We start from the raw sequence: 22801 nt of genomic DNA on the forward strand, positions 1-22801 counted from the left end.
CCACATATAGCTGAAGCTGAACATAAATAATGTTTCTGTCTTATGAGGAACTAAATGTCTTCTTTGAGTCCATTAAAATCAACCAAAGATCAAGTTAGAAATCTTGGAGTCATAATTGACTGAGATGTGAGCTTTAGCTCTCACCTCAAAGCCAGAACTTTACCTTCATGTCAGGCTGGACTACTGTGAGTCTGTTCACCTCAGACTTCAGTGACGTCAGAACCTGAGCGGCACACGACGCTACACTTTACAGCAGACGGTCATTGCCACAGAGCAGCTCAGGGCCCCTCTAGGCTGTTAGACCACAGAGAGGGACCCCAGGCAGCCTAATGCAACAGCACCCCCTGCAGGCGGAGCTGGTAGTGCCCCAGAACGATGGATCCAAGAGGAAACACTGGAGAAACAACATCAGAATATGAATAATAATAATGGATTAGATTTTTTTTAATAATGGATTAGATTTATCTGTGCTTTTCCAGACGCTCAAAGCGCTTACAGTGTGTCCATTATTCATTCACTCCTCATTCATGCTTGGTGACGGTGAGCTACGTTTGTAGCCACAGCTGCCCTGGGGCAGACTGACTGAGGCGTGGCTGCCAGTTCGCGCCTACGGCCCCTCTGACCATCACCGGGACATTCATACGCATTCATACACCAGTGGAGCCACACTGGAGGCAAGGAGGGTGAAGTGTCTTGCCCAAGGACACCACGTCAGTTGGCTGGGGGGAGCGGGGATCGAACCGCCGACCGTTCGATCATTGGACAACCCGCGCAACCGCCTGAGCCACTGCCGCCCTCAAATAAAATAAAAGAAAATAATAGGATAACAATACTGATAATAAAATAAAATAAGATATAACAATAAAATAAATGAAATGATTAAAACATAACTTTAAATATCATGAATATAGTAACAATAAAAAGGGTATTATATTAAAACATAAGTAATAGAAATATTTAGTCCGGAAATTAGATGAATTGATCAATAAATAATGAGTTAAAGAATTAAACAATCACAAAAGTCATGTTAAAGCCAGATTAAATTGAGCAGTTACATTTGTTAAAATATTCGTAAAGCAAAGTAAATAAAGTTTATAATAATTTAACATTTTATGGTGCAGAAAACTTTCATTACTTTTTGAAGTTTGTATTGTAATTCTTTTTATTTTGTTTTTATTTTGCTGACAGTCTCATATATGTGTACGTCACACATTTATTGTGAGTTGTCAGTTTCAAATATTTCCCAGAATGCATCACTGTCTTGTTCTCAAATGTTATGCTTGGGTGTTTACTGTTTTCTGCAGTAAATGAAGATTCTCTTCAGATCATTCTGACTCCTCTTCCTCTGCAGAGTTGATGAATAAACGGAAATTCTATGCAAACTTGATCTTTAGTCTAAAATGAGTTTCAACATCCAACAGTCTGTTGGTTCCTTTTTCTTCTTAAGAGAATTCAAGATCATTTTGTTCTTTCACCTCGTTTTCTTTATTTACACCTCTGTTTCCGTTCATGCTAATGGTGGAAAGAGGAAGAGTAACTTCTGCAAACTCCTCCTCTCCATTTACAGGATGGAAAGCAGCACTCTTTCTCTGAAACTCTTTCTGCAGCTCATGAACTCTGTGAAGAAAGGAACCCAGAGAGAGGAGACGCCATGAGTCTGACTGCAGCCCTGAGAGGATTTGTTGTTGTTCTTTGCTGGTTTGCAGGTAAAAATCTAACAACCTTAATGCTGCTGAGACCTAAAGAAACCTGGAAGCAGATATGGATGAATGGATGGATGGATGGATGGATGGATGGATGGATGGATGGATGGATGGATGGATGGATGGATGGATGGATGGATGGAGGGATGGATGGATGGATGGATGGATGGATGGATGGATGGATGGACGGATGGATGGATGGATGGATGGATGGATGGATGGATGGATGGAGGGATGGATGGATGGATGGATGGATGGATGGATGGATGGATGGATGGATGGATGGAGGGATGGATGGATGGATGGATGGATGGAGGGATGGATGGATGGATGGATGGATGGATGGATGGATGGATGGATGGATGGATGGATGAATGGATGGAGGGAGGGATGGATGCTGCAGGTTTGGGTGTTTTTCTCTACACTGTCATCTTCTATTTTCTCACTACACTCACTAAATGCTTCATTTTAATCTGTTACTTAAGGATTTTACCAAAATACACTTTGTATTATGTTGGAATAATTGGATTGTTAAAACTGTAACTGTCTTTTGTGTACAACCTTGAGTCAAATGTGGTTGTGAGCTGAAGCTTTATGCAGAAACTGAACCGATTTAGAATTCATTTAAAGTTGAACAGAAAATACAAAACGATCAATTCTTTCTATTATAACCAAATGTTCATTCATCCTAAAGTTGGTGATTTTCTCCTCAGAACTCACATTCTGACTCTGAGTGATGAGCTTGAGACTAAAATGCTTCAATAAACAGTTTTCATAAGCAGAGAAGAAACCAGATCAACAATTCCGTCTAAAACCAGTCAGACATTTACGTTCAGAAACTGGACTTCTTCCACAGACAGGATCTCTTGTACTCTGAGATATTATGGGATGCACCGTAGTCCTGAAGTTTGTGAGTTCACTCTGCAAAACAAAAATCTGCAACAATCTACAGAAACACAAGGATCTTTATTTCTGTCTATTAGTGAAAGATTTCAGTAACTTCTGAATAAAATAAATTAAAAAGTTGATTTTTTTTTAAAAAAAAAGTGATTTTGTAAGCAAATAAATTGAGAGTTGATTAAAATTAGATGGAAGAAAAAAATACTTGTTTCGTTTCATTCTGTTATTACAGTAAGCTGAAATAAACAATTATATGTAGTATATTATATGTAAAAGACTCAAAGTTAATAAATGTATTAAGGAAACATAAAAACCTTTAAAGACAGAGAGAAAAGAGGAGTTTTTCAGAGCAGAAGTGTTTCTCTAAAAGCTCTGATCAGACTGGGATCTTGTTGGTCTTCAGCAGTTCATCACATTAGTTTGTAGTTTTCTGTCTGGATTCTCTGTAACAAACTGATGATGAACAACTGAATAACTGCGGTTACTTCACTTTTTCTGACCCACAGTTGTTCAACTTTTACCATCTCTCCCCTCTCTCTTTATTCATCTCAAAGCGTGACAGAAGGTCAGAGCTGTAACCATGACAACGCTCAACGCTGTAGCATTTCTGGAAACTTCTGCTAAGATTTTGGTGTTTGTTTTACAAGTTTTGGTGTATTGAAAAAATAATACTTTATACTTAAACACTAAAAGAATAACAGATGACAATGATTCCGTTGGTTTAGATATTCTTTTTTATTTTTTATCTTCTAATCTGTTTTGTCCCTTTCGGGGTCACGGGGCTGCTGGAGCCTATCTCTGCCACTTGTGGGTGAAGGCAGGGGCCACCCTGGACAGGTCTCCAGTCTGTTGCAGGACCACAATCACACACCCATGCACACTCACAGTCACACCTACAGATAACTTAGAGTAGGTTTAGGTTGGCCAGTCCTGCTTCAGAATAACCAATTAACCTACAAAGCATGTTTTTGGACGGTGGGAGGAAGCTGAGGTACCTGGAGAAAACCCACGCATGCACGGGGAGAACATGCAAACTCCACACAGAAAGGTCCCCCATGGGTGTTCTGAACTAGGGGCCTTCTTGCTGTGAGGCAACCCCCCGCCCCCCCTCAGATTGCTCAGTGCTCATTGCTCACTATAATTTATTTCATGATCATAGTCCCATAAATAATAAAGGAGAACACAGAATACAGACGTTAAGAAGCAGTATAGGAAAAGTTACCATAGTTAATAAAAAATTAATTAATTAAAAGGATAATAATAAAAAAACAAGATAAAAACATTACTGATACATATCACACCATAAAACCTTAGTTTCAAGGACAAATAAAAAGACAGTCCCTCCAGTGTTTCCATACATTTGACTGGAATCGTATATCAGCAATAAATCAGTCAGAACATTTGTTGCATCAACTGCAGTTAAATTAAAATGTTTGAAATGTTTTTCTTTCTTCTTCAAAGTGATTCTGGTTTCTAATGTTTTTCAGGGATTCATAGTCAAACATGGGGAGTGGAATACGCCTCCAAACACATCTGTGCCTTTAAAGGATCCACAGTGGAAATATCCTGCACCTACACATACCCACCCAGGATAAGTTACAAGAAAACTGTTGTTCAGAGAGAATTCTGGTATGCTAAACTGAAGGACAAAAACCCACTGGACCTGAGAGAAGATCCTGACTATGCAGGCAGAGTCACATATCGCTGTTCTGAACAGAGCTGCTCACTGAGGATCAGTGGTCTGAGACTGAATGACTTTGCTGAGTACAAGTTCAGGTTTGAGACAAACCAACCTGATGGGAGTTTCACCGGTAAACCAGGAGTCTCTCTGACTGTAACAGGTAAACAGTTTTTTGAGTTTCAATGAAAAGTTTGCCATAAACATTACTTTACCTTTTTTTATATAATTTTTTGTTTCTGTAAATGAACTTGCACACAGATAGATTTCATGCAGCCTCCTGCTGCAGCAGATTTTTGTTACCTGTCTTTCATGGCTTAACTTTGCAAACAAAGATTAAGTTGAGGTTTGTCCACGACTATTGCAGGTACACTCACTCCATAAATAAAATAAAAATTAAGGAAACGACTAATAACTACTCCATTATGATACAATTGTCATTTTTTTATGTAAACTAATTATTGTCAACATGAGCTTGTTCACTTTATCACAGACTTGGAAGACATTGAAGCATTAAAACACTGAAGGTTATTTATTTTGGCTAAATGTGCTGCAGACATAATCAACACAAATCAAGTTGAATCCAGATGATAATATTTTAAACACACATTTCCAACAACTTTCATCCCCAGAATGCTGAAATTATTTATAATATTTAAAGTTATCTGTTGCTGGGAGGATTCTGCAGTTTAGTTCAGTTTTTCAGTTGTGTTTTTGATCATATTCTGTCCTCTATCAGTCACTCCAGGTTCATGCAAATCATCAGCTGTCTTTAAATTCTCTGCAGTGAGTAGAAGTGTCTGGTTTTGGTTCTACATTGTCAGGTCATCTGCTTTTTGTGTCTCCACAGATTTTGTCCTGTTTAGGTTTATTTATTAAATGCATAATTTTCTGCCACCAAACCCAGTTTCCTGCATGGACAGTCTTGCCTCTGATTCACTGATTAATGAAAACATTTTTTTTTCTGTGTCAGCGCCTCCAAACAATTTCTGGTTGTATTCATCCAGAAATGCACCACAGCACATGAGAAATGTAATTATATGTGATCTCATAACTTTAAGGTGACTTACTCTAATAACTTTCCTGATTATTTTCAAAGTTTGCAATAAAAAAATGACAGTAATCCTTCAATTTCAAAAATGTAATTGTATTCCAAATAAATTCTATTTTCTTTAGGCCATTTTTTTTTACTCACTGACAAACTAATCATAATTAGACATTTATTCTTCATTTATTCTAACTACAAGGTGGATTTGGAAATGATCATCATCCTCATCAATTCCTTCATTAAATATTCAGAAAGAGTTGAGAAATCTTGGTCAGACACCACAGGATCAATTTTTTCTCCATTTTAACCACAAATGTTCCAAGAAAACTTCCAGAAACTTCTGTGGTTAAACAATCTTCCTGGTCTTTGGATGAAAACTAAAGTTCTCTCATGGAGAAAAGAAGCTTTGCTTGAACTTGGTCCAGAAGAACCTGGTGATGACCCAGATTCATGCTGTTATGAAGTTTTTGAAGACATAACCTTCAGTCCAACAATATTGCAGAGAGAACAGTCCAAACCAAATTCTGAATCAGGCTGACCCATCTTTAGATCTGAAGAGACGCCATACCAATAACAGCCACTAGGGGCAGTCCAGCTCAGTCAATGCTGGAACAGCAGGTTGGAACAGTTTCCATGGTGATTGGTGAAATCTGTCACACATGACCTCGTTCAGCTGAACTAACGCTTGAACTCACCTCTCCCACTTCTACCTGGAGAGGTGGTCAAAGTGAAGCTGGATGAAGCTGGAGTTCATGATGATGATGCAACGTTTAAAGGAGTCAGAGAACAGAGTTAAATGTGGAACCTGGGTTCTACTCATGGGTTATCCATTTAGTCTAAGATCTTTTATTTTATTTTTTTCCTTTCTTAATTCTGTTTGGAACAGAATTTTGGTTTGTGTGTCATGTTATCCAGAATTTAGGGTTTAATATTAACTGTTTCTGATTTTCTGTATTTTTCCAGATCTCCAAGTGCTGAGTCAAAGAAAGAGGGAGTGCCAGAGTTATCCATGTGCATTGTTTGAGCTAACATGCCACAGCAGTTGTGTTCTTCCTCATTCTTCCTACGTGTGGTACATAAATGGTGAAATAATAACGGCTGGATCACAACAAAAGTACTCAACCTACCTTTACGCTGCAGACAGTGTTTCCTGTGCTGTAAGAGGACACGAGTCTTTCCACTCTCCTGCTGTGTGTAAGTTCACTAACAGTCTCATTCTAACTACATTCTGTTAAATCAGGGTGTCAAACATTTGTCTCATCTTGGGCCTGAACCAGAAGAATGCATCAAATGTTTTATATTTTTATATATACCCCCTTATTCAAAGGGAGAGGGTTAACATAAAGATAAACTCAAACTATGGACATTACTTTTTATTACAAACTATTTATGTTGGACAGATGAACTTTTAACTCATCCACTGAATTCTGCAACACAAAATGAAGCCAAAAACTGTGTGAGTGTTTTGATCTGAGTTAAATCTGTCCAATTCAACAACGCGCAGAAAATGACCATCAGGTGGGAAAAATATTTGGAGCTCTGCTGGCTCCACCCACCTGTCAATCAAAGAGACAAGTCCCTATGCATGCAAAAATTGGAGAAAATATTAATTTAAAAAAAGAATCTTTCCCTTCCAAATTGTCTTTTTTAGTAAATAACGGTAAAAGATTTAGAAACCAGATAAAACATTGGTATAATTTAGACTTTTTAACATGATAATAATTGGAGGTTTGTTCCTTTGGGCAACAATGTTACATTTCCTAAGAGGAGCTGCGACATTTGGTACTTCCTGATTTATATAATCTATGCAATTATGTATTTTATATTGATTTTATTTTTTACAATGTATTTTTTATCGATCAGTATTTTCATTGGTTGCCTCACATTTGTATTTTTATTGTATATCTTTTGCTTTGGAGGGAGACAATTTTTGACATCTGTCCAATGACAGCAGATGAAAAATAGCTGCTGGGCTCATTTAATGTGTACGGAACCCGTGTCCTGACATTAAGATATAAAAATATATCTTGTTCCCACAGGTTATTATGTCGTTCGCACGAAATACTATTCCATTCCTACAAGATACTATTCCGTTCCCTCGAAATGATTAACTCGTGCGAACGCAATAATTATGTCGTTCGAACGCAATAATTAATCCGTTCGAACGCAATAATTATTCACGTCATAAGTCATTCACGCGGATATGCTCTTTGTACGCCGGCAAAAGCCGCTTTCAGCTGTAACTTCCGTGTCTCTGTGACCCCCATTCGTTCAAAAAAGGAACATGAAAAACAAAAATGATCACTTTATTACTTTCTCAATGAATATAAGAAAAATATCAAAAGATTTATGATAACTAGGCTGCTTTGTCATACGATAGCTCCTGCTAGGCTACTACTAGCTCCGCCGCAGAGCTCTCTGATGTATGCCGGCATTTGGGCAACTGGCTGGTCTGTTGTCAGACAGCTGATATTGTAGTTTAGGGTCCAATAGGAATAATAATATTCAGGACTTGTCTTTTATTAACTTTAGCAGTCAGTCACTTTACATTCGAAGGCTATTAGGCTACATGCTAACTAACTAGCCGATCATTGAACCTGTTATTAATTTACGTCATAGATTTACAGCAGATACCTTCACATTTCTATCTGTGTGTGTCTCATTACATTGCATTGAAGACACGGAGGATGTTTAGAGAACAGATTTATTTATTTTAAAAAGCACAAAAGCATCCATCGTATTCACGTTCATTCACATGAGCGCCTTGGTCTCCTGGATCATTGACTACTTGTCAGACAGGCCGCAGTTTGTCTGGTTGGGCGGTGTCCTGTCTGACGTGGTGACAAGCAGTGTGAGGGCCCCACAAGGAACTGTGCTCTCTCCCTTCCTGTTCACTTTGTACACCAGTGACTTCCAGTACAACTCAGAGTCATTCCATATTCAGAAATTTTCTGATGACTCCGCGGTTATCTGCTGCATTAATGGTGTGCGGGAGGAGGAGTACAGGGATCTTGTGGATAAATTTGTGAGATGGGCCAGAGCAAACCACCTGCTGCTCAATGTGGAAAAGACCAGAGAGATGACGATGGACTTCAGGAAGAAACCACCAGCTTCCCAGCCTCTCAGCATCTTGGGCAGAGAGGTGGCAGAGGTAGAGGAGTACATGTACTTGGGAGTAACCATCGACAACAGACTGAGCTGGAAGAGCAACAGCACTGCTGTGTATAAGAAGGCCAGCAGCAGACTCCATTTCCTGAGGAGGCTAAGGTCCTTTTACCAGTTGTGGTAAAAGGTTCTTCTCGGTGGTTTGCTGGGGGGGCAGCATATCTGCTAGGGACAGTAATAGACTGAACAAACTGATCCGAAGAGCTGGCTCTGTAATTGGTTGCAAAATGGACACATTTGAATCAGTGATGGAGAGGAGGACTTTAAATAAGCTTGTATCCATCATGGATAATCCTGAGCATCCTCTCCATCACTGGATGGTCAGCGGAGCTCCTTCTCCAACAGACTAAGGCAGCTTCGCTGTCACACCAACCGCTTCAGGAGATCTTTCATACCTCACTCCATTGGACTCTATAACTTGTCATCCATGTGCAATAGATAAAGTCATTTATGGTCCGTCTATTTTCTCTCTCCTGATGTGGTACGCAATACGACTGTTCTAATTCACTGATGTTTCTTTCTGATTGATTGTTCTGGTTCTCTGTCATCTATTGTGTGTATGTTTGTATCTTGAGCCTAACGCGGACGCTGCAACAACTGAATTTCCCAAGCTGGGATCAATAAAGTATCTTTATCTTTATCTTATCTTATCTTATGATGATGATCTGTGGTACGCCCTCAGTCATCTTGCTGCAAAAGCCGCTTCCTGCCGCTACTTCCGTGTCTCTGTGAGCATTCAATAGGGGTAAAAATAAAAGTAAGAATGGTCGATCGGTAATTGTCTCGATGAAAATCTGAAAAATATCATATTAAGCTGCCTGCTTCGCCTAATGCACTTACCATTAGCTCGTAGCATAACAACAATAGCAGTACGTCACGTTTCCCAGCATGCTTTTCAGCCAATCGTTGGTCTAGTTGATTACACCTCGGTTACAGGGACACGGTGATTTAACGCCTCGTGACTAAACAAAGGGCACCAATGTGAGTGTGCACACCAACGCGAAAAAACGCCACGCGTCAAAGCGTCACTTTTTAAAAAAAAATGCCTCGGGTTCGTTTTTTTGGTTTGACGTGCCGCATCAAAAACTCTACGACCAATGAGAATGGCGCTTTTGCACACGTGTCTGGAGCTTCTGAAGTTACAGTAAAACACAACTTGAGGTCGCTCAAACACAAAACTGCCTTTCTGAGCACAAATACCAGCGAAGAAGATAGACGCCGAGTAGCGTCTACACTGCTGCAAAGAAATAATGACGGACATTCTAAAATATCCCCGAAAACACTCATGATACATTTTCAGCTCTTGTACCAGTCGATAAAACTCCCCATGTTCTTCTCTTCTCGTAACTATGGGATGTACCCAAAATCGGCGTCTTTCATCATTCAACAGAACAATAATTTCTTCATCCCTGGAACTGGAGCTACTGGTGCTTGAAATATTCATGTTTTATTTGTATGATTCTGACAAGCGCGTAAATACTTGCTCTCTTCTTCTGAGCGAAAAGCGACTTTAAGAAGCGTAAAGTTGCGCAGCGCCACCTTGTGTACAGGAGTATTTCTGTTTTACATTAAGCGCCATCTAATGTCAGGGAATGAAATTGCATGTCCGCTCGGCTCATCGTCAGCGAAAATCGCCTGGGTGTGAACACAAAAAACGTGGCGAAAAACGCTGGCGAATAACGCCTGGCGAATATTCGTCCCGGTGTGTACGGGCCTTTATTCCTCCACGGCAGTGTTGACGCTACTTGGCGTATATCTTCTGCGCCGTGACGTTTGTGTGCGCAGCAAGACAGTTTTGTGTTTGAGCGCCCCCAAGTTGTGTTTTACTGTAACTTCAGAAGCTCCAGAAACGTGTGCAAAAGCGCCATTCTCATTGGTCGTAGAGTTTTTGGTGCCATTTGTTTAGTCACGAGGCGTCAAACGTCGGCGAATATCGCGCGCGAAATTCGTCCCGGTGTGTACGGCCCACTGAAAGAAGCATCTGTGCCTTCAGAGGATCAACAGTGACCATTTCTTGTTCTTTTCAAAGTGAAAGCTCAGATTCATCAGATTACTGGTTCAGTGTTCGTGGTCAGCAGAGCTACTACCAGAACACTGGAGGACATGATTCATCTGAAATTCGGTTTCAAGTTAAAAATGATCAATATCAGTCAAGTCTGACCATCAGTGACCTGACAGACAGTGATGCAGATGAGTATCGGTTTAAAACAACATGGTGGGGCAGAGATTTCCCTGGAACAACTCTAACTGTTGTTGGTACAGATGAACACAAACCTGTCATTACTCTACATTTTAGTTACAGTTGTCAAAGTATATTTTATCCATGATGTTCTTTGTGTTGTCAGGTCCTCGTGTGCAGGTGATCCGGTCTGGACTGGAGCTGGTTTGTCACAGCAGCTGTTTTCCTCGGCATCACCTTTCCTTTGTGTGGTTCATGAATGGACAGGAAGTTCAGGGAGAAACTTCTGATTATTACAGAAAACCTGTTTCTCCTGAAGCCTCCTACTCCTGTTCTTACCAGGGTCACCGCTCACCTGAAGTCTGTAAGTCCAAATCAACAGTGTCTTCTGTCATCGCCTCTGTCAAAAGCAGTTTGCTTATGAAACAAACGTATTGAGTGTAGACTTTATGCTTTAAAAACACAGAAACAAATCATGATTCAGTTACTTTAAAGTTTTTAAATTAAATTAATATTATTGGACTGAAAGAATTCTGCAAAAATGATGACAGTTATCTGAAACCTTTCTTAGCTTTTTCTCTGATAAAAATATATTTTATTTTTTGGATAATAAGTTGCTCTGGAGTTTTAGTTGCAGCAGCAAAAAGATGCATAATAGAGAAAAAAAAATATAAGTTACACTTTTGGGAGAAAATTACGACCAAACAAACAACAAATATATCAGCCTATTTTTGCTTTAAACAAAAAATCAAATATGCTATAAGTCGCACCTGAGTATAAGTCGCACCCTGCACACTTTTCTAAGGACATTGATTGAAAATACCATCTGACATTAAACCGGTCTGTGGCCAAAAAAAGTGAAGTGAGCTCGAGTCAGTGGTTTGTTTTCTGTGATCATGGAGAGACGAGAATTTCAACCTGAGACTTAGACTTGAATCACGTTTAAGTTTCATGAATTTGTAACTTGACTCAGGATTTAACTTTAAGGATTTGAGATTCAAGACTTTGGAAAAAATGGAATTTTTCCCACTTTCTTTATCTCAAGGAGGTTGGTGTCAGATCTAAAGAAAATGATGTTTTGTGTGTTATAGTATGACGACTTGTTATATAAAATGGCAAAATTACAATTCATAAAAATAATACATCATTTTTATAATTAAGTTTTAAGATTTAATTTGAAAACAGCTGAACATTCAAGTCTAGACTTTGACTTCCTTAAAAGGACCTGTGAGAATTTCTGTGACCATGTCAAACCTAGTCTACTTTATCCACGATACTTTCTCTGACGTATAGATAAAAACTGATTAACAAGTGTACTTATGGTGGAAAATCTGTGAAGAAGTATAGCCGTGTTAACCCTTTAACATTAAATATGTTGCAGTGGACATCTTAAATAACAAACACTCTTTGACGTAACTCTAGACTGTTTACATGATCAACGTGAATCAGATTAATCTGACATGGAGAAAATTGAATTTTCAAATTGAAACTATATCAATATTAGACACATTAAGTTAGTCATGTGGTGCATAGAATTGAAAAGTTCATTTTCTCTGCTTCAAAATAAACTGGAATTATGTTAATTGTGTAAATAGTTGTAGTTACAATAATTGAAATAATGTCAAACTTGAGCTAAAGCTCCAGTGTTAAATGATTAATCCTGAATTTAACTTTGATTAGTTTCATCAGAAAACTTGCAATATCTCATTAAAAATAAATTCTGATTATTATGTTTATTTTAAATAATCTAAAATCTGAAGCATTCAGGCATCAATCAGTTTTCATGTAAACCCGCTTAAAAGCAAATGGTGGTGAGTTTAAGTTGGATCAGGAGAATCCAAGTCTAGATTGAACACAAATGATAAAAGAGTTCAGTAAAATAAATAGCTGCAAGTATAGTTCCATCAACCTACTAAAACAGGAGGTTGGTGGAACTACCGGACCAGGGTTGCTCTGCTCTGGCTCAGAGGAACTGTGGAAGCAGACGGGAAGTTGATCACTCCAGAAATCAGAATCAGAATGCAGTTTTTCTTGACTGGTTCAAGTAAACCAGATGCTGCAGGAGGAGAAGGAGCCTGAAGAACTGAGGACCACCAAGCAGCAGTTAACATAGAGACAGACCCAAAGTGTTTAAAGCTGCTTGACTCTCATCTTTGTGTGACATGTTACTTTTTAGTTGTATATCTCTTTACATGCATGTGTGTTTGTACATGGATGGATAAGATATTCCTTTATTAGTCCCACAATGGGGAAATTTCCTTGTTGCAGCAGTAGTACAGGAACAGAGAGCGAAATATAAAGAAAAAAGAAAAACTATGAAGTCAATATACACATACATTTCCAAAAGAATTGCACAGGATGACCTTATGTCAGTTATTGCACAGGGTAAAAGAAATATGACAGAGCCGATGATGTTGCTTAACGTGGGTCACTGGGAGCAGCTAAGGTTGTACAGTCTAACGGCAGCAGGTAGAAACGACCTGCGGTGTCGCTCCTTCAGACACTTAGGATGTCTCAGTCTGACCCTGAAGGAGCTGCACAGTGAGGACACAGACTCATACATGGGGTGGCCGTCGTTCTCCATCATGGATGATAGCTTAGCTACCATCCTCCTCTCTCCCACCTCCTGCATTGAGTCCAAAGGCAGCCACAGAACAGAGCTGGCCTTCTTCACCAGCTTCTCCAGCTGCTTCCTGTCCGCTGCCGAGATGCCGCTGCACCAGCAGACCGCTCCATAAAAGATGGCTGATGCCACCACAGAGTCATAAAAGGTCTTTAGGAGTGATCCCTGCACTCCAAAAGACCTCAGTCTCCTCAACAGATAAAGCCTGCTCTGTCCTTTTTTGTACAGTGCTTCTGTATTGTGTGACCAGTCCAGTTTATTGTTGAGGTGAACACCCAAGTACTTGTATGAATCCACTCTCTCAATGTCCCTTCCTTGGATGTTCAGGTGCTAATATAGAGTGAGTATGCCTGTGAAAGTCTACCACCAGCTCCTTGGTTTTCCCTGCATTAATCTGGAGGTAGTTCTGCTGGCACCAGTCCACAAAGTTCTGAATCAGCTCTCTATACTCTCTGTCATCATCATCCGTGATTAGTCAACGGCAGAATCGTCCGGGAACTTCTGCAGGTGACAAGATGCTGAGCTGGACATGAAGTCTGCGGTGTAGACAGTGAACAGGAACGGAGCCAGAACTGTTCCCTGCGGTGCTCCTGTGTTACAGACGATCATGTCAGACTCACAGTGGCGAGACCTCACATACTGCCGTCGGTTTGAGAGGTAGTCCAGCATCCGTTGCAACGTTGTTCTGCTGCAGCTTCTCCTCCAACTTCCTCTTGTAGCTCATCTTTCCCTGTCTGATGTTGCGTCTCAGCTCCTTCTGTGCAGCCCTCAGCTCCTATTTGTTGCCTGATTTAAAGGCCCTCTTCTCCTCCTTCAGGAGAGCCTTTATCTCAGGAGTAATCCATGGTTTACTGTTGGAGAAGCAACATACTTTCCTGGTGGGTACGGTGTTCTCCACACAGAATTTGATATAGTCCGTTATACATTCTGTTAGACAGTCAATGTCCTCCCCATGTGGACCACACAGTTCCTCCCACACTGTAGAGCCTCCTCGGTCTCATCAGTCCATGTCCTCACTGTGCGGTAGACAGCTGGTTGCCTGCATACACAGGGTTTGTACACAGCCAGGAGATGAACCAGGCTGTGGTCAGATCTTCCTAGGGGGGGGGGGCAGTGCAATTGAAGTGTATGCCTCCTTGGAGTTGGCATACAGTAAGTCCAATGTTCTGTTGTCTCTGGTGGGACATGAGACGTATTGGGAGAGTGTTGGTAGTGTGGATGATGGAGGGGCATGGTTGAAGTCTCCAGAGATCAGAAGAAGGGCAGTAGGACTCTGGGTTAGAAGTCTATTCACCACAGAGTGCAGGACATCACATGCATCATCACTATTAGCAGAGGGGGGGATGTACGTAGCAATCACGATGAAATGCAAGAACTCCCTCGGCAGGTAGAATAGCCTCATGCTAACGGCTAGCAGTTCATGTTCTCAGATTCTCCAAAAGCTCCAGCAGTACAGATGTTTCCCTCTGGTTTATTGTCTGTGAACCTTCATGAGCTTCATTTTTTGTCTTCCAGATGCTCCAAAGTCCGTTTCTGTATCCATGAGTCTGACTGAGATTATGGAGGGCAGTTCAGTGACTCTGACCTGCAGCTGTGATGCTAATCCACCAGCTAAATTCAGATGGTACAAAAACAACCAAACTCTGCTCCTTGAGGATCAAAGTCTGATCCTCAGGTCCGTCCAGCGTTCTGACTCCAGAAAATTCCACTGTGTAGCTGAGAATGAACTTGGGGAATTAGCATCTGACCAAGTCTTCATAAATGTGGAATGTGAGTCCAACAAAGGAACCAGAATAAATCTTCAGACCTTTCTCATGTTTGACCTTCACTAAATAACTTGAATTTTTATGTCCAGATCCTCCAGAAACCTCCTCTGTGTCAGTGAGTCCCTCTGCTGAGGTCCTGGAGGGCAGTTCAGTGACTCTGACCTGCAGCAGTGATGCTAACCCAGCAGCTAAATACACCTGGTTCAAAGACAACAGAACTCTGCTTTCAGAAGACAAAGTTCATTTCTCCTCCATCAGGTCTGAACACTCAGGAAATTACAGCTGCAAGTCTGAGAACAAACATGGACAAAGCAGCTCGACTCCTCTGCTCCTGGATGTTCAGTGTAAGTTTAGACTCTGGTTTAGAGATTTAGGTTTTCTTTGACTGAAAGTTTCTAGAAGTTCATGTTTTTGTTTCTTCACAAATCTCAGATCCTCCCAGGATTCCCTCAGTGTCAGTGAGTGTCTTTGGTAAAATCTCTAAGGGCAGTTCAGTGACTCTGACCTGCAGCAGTGATGCTAACCCAGCAGCTAACTTCTCCTGGTACAAGAAGGATGAAGACTCACCAAAAGCATCTGGACCAAACTGGACCATCAGTGATTTCAGAGCTGAACACAGCGGCTTTTATTACTGTGAAGCAGAGAACAGAAGAGGAAGTCTGAACTCCAGTTTACATCTGATTGAAACAGAAACAGGTTGGTTCATTCTTCTGGACAAACTGATGGTTCTTTTTTAAAAAATGTGTCTCTTCTGACATAATCTCTGCAAATTACAACATCCTTAATCCATCTAAGGCCTTAGTTCCAAGTGTCCTTACAGGTGAATACAGGCTGTCTGTGGAAGAACGTTCAGACCTGTACAGAGCACACAGGTGGCCCAAATATATCAAGGTCATAGACCGCTTGGTCAACCCATAGAGAAAATGTTAATGCAGATTTTACTACAGACATGCTGCAGGCAACAGGTCATAGTGAGCACTTGTACACCCTGTGGGGGTAAGTAAGGGTCTGGTAGGCGAGATGCAGGCGTGTCACAGAGATTTCTCATTTTTTAACCCCCCCAAATCCTGCACCTGTATGGGGTCAACAACCCCGTTCATGTGACTTTAGGTTTTCAGAGTTTAATTTTGTCTTTCCAGGTTCATGGAAATCAGCAGCAACTGCAAAGACCACATTTGCTGTTTTGTTGTTTGTCTTTATCCCCGCCTTTCTTTGGATCAGGTAAAGAACTATTTAGTAAATGTTTGGACTGAAGTTTACATTCATGCGTCTTTTAATGACTTTGTCCTTTTTTGACCGTCAAAACCAGAAAAAACAGGCGTGTCACAGAGCAGCAGGAGAAGAGAGCTGCCAACAGAACTCAGGTAAGAAAGGTTAGCTTTGTCTTTGTGAGGCGTCCTTCAGTCAGACAGCATCCACCAGAGAGCCCACAAATACAGATGTGCAACTCATCTCTATCTGTCTGCATGCAGCAGAAGCTAGAGATGAACAAACATTAACATCATATGAAGTAGCAGGTCCTTAAGGAAATATCTAAAATAATGTATCCTTTAAAAAAAGGGTCATTGAACCATGTTTATTTCCCAGTCAAGAGGTTTGAAGGGATTCTGATGTAAAATAGATGATTTCACAGCAAACAGCCTCATGAAGATGAGAGTTGAAGTCCAGGTGGGGAAGGTGTGAGTTTGTGGATCTTCTCGTCCTGCAGCTCAACACGAGTCCAGACATCAACAGTCCATCTGCAGAAACAGAAGCAGCAGAAGAGCAGCTTGAGCTTCATTACAGCAGCATCCACCTCTCTGAGAACCAGGAGGAATGTCTGTACCCCAACATCAGGAGAAATCCCAAACCCAGACAGAGACCAGAGGACAACTCTGTTGAATACTCTGCAGTTGGATTCAAGAAATCTGCTGAAGCTAAAAAGTGAGCAACTTTCATGACAACCAGGTTTATTTTCTTTAGAAACTGGCAAATTAATTAAACTTTATCTACTTTTTCTTACAGAACAACAGAAGCTGAACATTCAGAGGATTTTGCTTTTTACAGCACCGTCAACAAAGTCTCATCCTGATGCAGGAAATTCAGATTTACCTTCACCTTCTGCTGTTATTGACGTGTTTGATTTAAGAAGATTCTCAGCTTGGTCACTTTTTCTCTTAAATGATTCATGAATAACACAACAATCCAATATAATCAGGAGAACCAACTGTTTTTTTTTATAAAATTACTTTCACTTAAATATGTTTTTTAGGATGATTTTTTTCTGTGAGGTTATTACAAACAGAAACATCTGCATTATTGTTGTGCCGGCTTGGTCATTATTCCACACAGACGAGAGGCACTAGAGTTCCTGCACTGCTGTTAATGTGGTTTTCTTTTCTTCAGACTTTATTCTGCATCAACATCGTAGAACTAGCAAACATAAGTAATGAATAACTATAGCACGTACCTTCACACAAATAATGCACAAAAGAATACAAATACATACAACTTTGGCCTGCTAATGAGCCAACCGGAGAACTAAACACAATCAATCTTCTTAATTGCTCTCATAAGGTTGTCTGTCTGTCGTGCTGACTTCGCATCTGCTGTTTAGTTGAAAACACAAAGTGCTTCCTAAACCTTCCAACTACCCCTGGCTGCAGCCTGCAGAATTGCTTAACATAGTGGAATGCTGAAACGCTGTGGAATGTTACCCCCGCCCACGTTGAGCCCGTTAACCCCGCCAACGTTGAGCCACTCTGCTCCAACCATTTGCTGAACTCAGGTAATCTAAACAGATAAATACTCTTCAAAATGAAATATTACTGCTCCTACAGCTCCATTAATATGATAGAAAGTGCAGAAAATACAAATATTTAAATCTACAAATTAAAGTAGAAATAATTTACGTTTTCAGTGTCACTGTGGCAGAGCGCCCTCTGCTGGCTAAATAAAGAACTACTCACACATCAACTGCTGCAATTGTCCTGAGAATTTCTGTTTCAGTTCAGATTTAATTCAAGTTTGCAGAGGTCTTCACGGCGCTCTCACTTCATCGTAGACCTCATGCATCAGCCAGGACGCCTGCTGGACGTCAACACACCGGCTGCCCAGCAATATCAGACCATTTAGAAGCAGAGGGTCAGTGATGACATTCTGCTGCTGTTTGGAGCAAATAATAAAAGTCAAAACCAGAAATGTTTTTTTCATTTTCAAAATGAGGTTGCATTTTTGGACCCATATTAAAATTAAAAATCAATCCACCAAAATGCTTTTTCATTTTCTTTTTCAACATCTCTTATTCTGTCACTTAATTAAAATGATAATGAAAATGTTATTTGACATTTCATTTTCAAAAAGTTCTCTGGTAAATGTGTAGTAAAATTCATTTAGAAATGTCTAATTTGACAATTAAAATGGATTAACAGAAATGATTTTTAATTTTCAAAATGTAGCTGCATCAAATGACTCAAAATGAAAAATCAATATTTCAAAATGCTTTTTCATTTCCTACTTAAAAAACTCTTATTCTGTGTCATAATTAAAACGAAAATGCAGAGAGGGGATTGCATTTTCATCTTAACATCCACCCTGCGAACATTGTAGCAATATTCAATTTGAAAAAGCATTTCCAGAGGGGAGGCGGGGCGATGACGTCACTGCTTTCTCCGTCTGTCCGGCTGCTAACAGACTCATGCTAGCAGCAGTGTAGCTTTGTGTTAGCGGCAGAGGAGACAGCTTTGTGATGGTTGTGAACTTCTGATGATTGAACACAGCTTCTCAGGACTACGTAGCAGTATTTACACCTTCTGTGGTCCTCCTCCAGATGCACCGCGGACAAGCTTTTGTTCTTTGATCTTTTCATTATGTATTACAGGGGTTCTATTATATTTTCTATGTTTTTGTTATTATGCATTTAATGGATTCTATATATGCATGTATATTGAATTACAGAAATATGCTTGATTCCTGCCTTCAGTAGCAGATAATATGTACAGAGGTCACCAGTAGGCCTGTTTTTGACTTTTACTCTCTGTTTTCTTTCTGTACTGGAGTGTTTCTGGAGCCACAACACCTGCAATGCAGGCTAGACAAACACACCATTCTGATGACGTATTTAGTATGTTTTCATTTTCCCTTACTGAATAATAAAATCTCATTTTTGCCTTGAGGACAGAGAGAGCGGACAGCCACAGATAGTCACTTACTGTGAGGGGGGGGGAGGGGTCTAAGGGCAGGAATGAAAGTTTAGGTTAGGTTAGTCTGTTTTGTTAAAGTTTAGTATCATCCTAATGCATTCTATGTATTCATGATCATGATTTTGATGGTATGTTTATCTTACAAATACCGGTACAAAGTCAATTGAGACGTCTGTAGTTCGAATTTGCACTATATGAGTATATATTTGCTGAGTGGTGTGGGAGCCCCACAGGGCACTGTGCTCTCTCCATTTCTGTTCACCTTATAGTCCTCAGATTTTCAGCACAACTCAGAGTCATGTCACCTACAGAAATTCTCTGATGACTCTGTGGTTGTGGGGTGTATAAACGGTGGACGGGAGGAGGAGTACAGGAGGCTGGTGGACGGATTTGTGGAGTGGGCTGGAGAGAATCACCTGCTGCTCAATGTGGACAAGACCAGGGAGATGGTGATCGACTTCCGGAGGAAAAGGACAGTCTTACAACCCCTCTGCATCCTGGGCAGGGATGTGGAAGTGGTGGAGGATTACAAATACCTGGGTGTGACTATCGACAGCAGACTGAGCTGGAGGAGCCACAGTTCTGCTGTGTACAAGAAGGCCTGCAGCAGACTCTACTTCCTAAGGAAGCTGAGCTCCTTCAATGTGTGCAGCAAGATGCTGGAGATCTTCTACCAGTCTGTGGTAGCCAGCACCTTGTTCTCCTCCGTGGTCTGCTGGGGAAGCAGCACTGTGGTCAGTGACACCAACAGACTGAACAACCTGATCAGGAAGGCGGGTTCTGTCATTGGTGCAAACAGGACACATTTGAAACAGTGATGGAGAGGAGGTCACTGAACAGCCTCCTTTCAATCATGGACAACCCAGAGCATCCTCTCCACCCCGTTCTGGACAAACAGCAGAGCTCCTTCTCTAGGAGGCTCAGACAGCTCCGCTCCAAAACTGCCCCGTACCAAAAGTCATTCATACCCAATGCAATAACCCTGTACAACAACACACAATGCAAAAGATAACCTTTGCACATTTTTATTATCTATTTATTTAGTTGTTTTCTATTTTGCACATTTCTTTTGCACATCTTTTTACCTGCACTGTTCTGTAAATAGCTTTTTAAATTATATTACCTTGATGTTTGCATTTATGCTACATTTTCTTGTTCTTGCTTTTTTCTATTTAATTCTAAGTCTTTTTTTCCCTCTGCTGTCAGTTGCTATGGTGACAAACAAATTTTCCACGTGTGGGATCAATAAAGTATTTCCGATTCTGATATATAAAAAAATATATTGAATTGAATTAGGGAATTTATACCGTGATTGCTGTCTTCTTATGCCTTTTACAAGTTTCCATATGCATGTATTAGGGAGTTAATAAATTTAATCTGCCCTCACAGACCCAGAGAAAGTATGTGTGGCCGACTTTTATCCTTGGACGCGCTTAAAATACGTGCGGGCAAATATGGAGCAATGTGGATTGTTTCTGCGTGCATTAGAAAGGGCCAAGGGCCAATTTCCACCGGTCTGTGTGTTTGAATGTACGTAAGTAAATGCAATTAATCTCCTTTAGGATATGTACAATCGTGTCTTAAGAATTTTCTTTAGGAAAATGCTCCCTTTTATATTTAGCTACAGGAGAAAAGGGCAGACTGAGCAAAGCTGCTGAATGTAACATTAGTTATATTCTACAGTCTCTTGGAAATAAAGTTTAACTTTACCTGTCATTTATTGATCAATGGTTTACTGTTTTATGTAAAATTATATCACAATATAAACTAGAAGAAGCTGCATTTCCAGAAGAAAATGCAGGGTTGAATGCTGTATTGCTAAATGAAAGCAGAAATAAGAGGAAAAAGCTGAACATTGTAAAAGTAAAATGTCTAAAATAGGTCAAACGTTGTAGAAGGAGTTGAGCACGAAAGCTGAAATTGTTGAAAAAATGGATGAACTGTCCTGGAAAATCCTGGAATATCTAAAATGGCTAAAAGTGCTTGCATTGGAATCAGCATCAACTGACTCAAAAAAACACATTGTTTGAGAGTATCATATTGGTAAAAGCTGCATGTTCTAAGTTGATAGAAAATCCACTTTTTTCAAAATGGCAGCTTTTCTATTAATTTGATCTCCATAGCAACCATTTTATGTTTGGGTCGGCATGGGATGACGAACAAAACGACGTCAGTTTCAGACAAATCGGAAAAAGTAAACCTTTGGACGTCCTTAGCAACGAAGTTTGTTTGCTGACCACGCCCACACTCCTTATATGTCCAGATCCAGTGAATGTCAATATGTTCAGTTCCAGACATGGATGAAGTTTATTGCAATATTTGCTTCAAATTTGGTCAAAAAATGGCCACCAAACAGTGGGTTGTGTCGACATCCCATAATTATTTCTAAACCTATTTTATAGTCCAAAGCCTTGTGATTATTTTAACATTTCAACGGTGTCTCTAGCTAAAGGCATGTAAAAGAAGAAACAAAGGTTTTCAAGGATTCTCAATGTTTTTCAATTAAGCAAAAATCTTGGAAAATCCTGGAATATCTTGAAAATTTCAAGGATATGAAGGACAAAATTCATAGCTGAAAGGAATAAGCTGAAAGAGTTGAACATTGAAATAGTAGAAGGGTTAAAATAGGTGAAAGTTTGAAGAAGTTTAAAAATTGCCTCACATTTTGGCACAAAATGTCCTTCAAACCGTATGTAGTGTTGCCATCCCATAATAAGTTCAAAACCTATGTTGAAGTCCAAAGCCTTGTGAACATTTCAATATTTGAACGGTGTCTCTACCCAAAAGAATGTTAAAGTTACAATTGTTTAAAGAAGCAAAGGTGTAGCCAATGGAGCAAAAATATTGGAAAATCCGGGAATATCTGGAAAAGTTCAAGGATTTGAAGGACAAAATGTCATAGCTGGAATAAGATGAAAGAGCTGAACATTTTAATAGTTGAATGGTTAAAATAGGTGAAAAATTGTAGGAGTTAAGTGCCGAAAAACGGTGGAAGATAGCATAAGAGGAAAACAAAGGGTTGAATATATAATGTATCACATCTAAGTTCCACAGATATTGTGTAATAACTTTTGTGTATTTATGCTCAGTCTCACACAACTCGAGGAGTGTATTGTCTCAGGTGGGTTAAACATGGAAAGTAAAACCCCTGACCTCATGCTAGACGTGCATGTGAAGCCAAAAACGTAGATTTAGCAGCCAATAGGACTGACATTGATGTGTGTCATGGCGGGCCCCACCCACCCATGGATCAGGACCCCCCAGGACAGTCACTACCTGATCGTTTCACTCTGACATTTGGTTCTGTTGTTTGCTATGATATAAGTCACAACCTAAAATTGCTAAAAGCGGACTTTAAAACTTGTTTTAATAAAGTGGGTCATAAATACAAAAGCAGTAATCAAACTACTAAAACTACTTCAGCAAAGCCTGACCCCCCCCCACCCCTCCATATTTATGAGAACACACACATTGGGGGGGATTCCTGCCCCAAAACAACGGACAGAAAGGGGGATGGAAGGAAAGGGGGGGCTATATTTTTGGAATTTCTGTCTTTTT

At 40.1% G+C, this 22801-nt stretch overlaps 1 protein-coding gene across 1 annotated transcript; it reads left to right on the forward strand.

Annotated features, from left to right (window-relative positions):
* Positions 1-1499: 1499 nt before the first annotated feature.
* Positions 1500-17605, forward strand: LOC105358244 (B-cell receptor CD22-like). The gene is made up of 11 exons (XM_023956867.2): positions 1500-1706; positions 4091-4444; positions 6293-6523; positions 10840-11037; positions 14812-15066; positions 15152-15406; positions 15495-15758; positions 16202-16283; positions 16372-16426; positions 16771-16985; positions 17067-17605. Exons 1-11 carry the CDS (start codon positions 1652-1654, stop codon positions 17131-17133), a joined length of 2031 nt encoding a protein of 676 aa, XP_023812635.1. The 5' UTR covers positions 1500-1651; the 3' UTR covers positions 17134-17605.
* The last annotated feature ends 5196 nt before the right edge of the window (positions 17606-22801 follow it).

The sequence above is a fragment of the Oryzias latipes genome, chromosome 1, assembly GCF_053564925.1.
Source record: "Oryzias latipes strain Hd-rR chromosome 1, Olatipes_Hd-rR_3.1".
Classification (NCBI taxonomy): domain Eukaryota; kingdom Metazoa; phylum Chordata; class Actinopteri; order Beloniformes; family Adrianichthyidae; genus Oryzias; species Oryzias latipes.

Coding starts and splice junctions, on each gene's coding strand:
- LOC105358244 (XM_023956867.2), top strand. CDS start 1,652: ATGAGTCTGACTGCAGCCCTGAGAGGATTTGTTGTTGTTCTTTGCTGG. Junction 1,707..4,090: donor TGTTCTTTGCTGGTTTGCAG/GTAAAAATCTAA, acceptor AATGTTTTTCAG/GGATTCATAGTCAAACATGG. Junction 16,427..16,770: donor GAGCTGCCAACAGAACTCAG/GTAAGAAAGGTT, acceptor CTCGTCCTGCAG/CTCAACACGAGTCCAGACAT.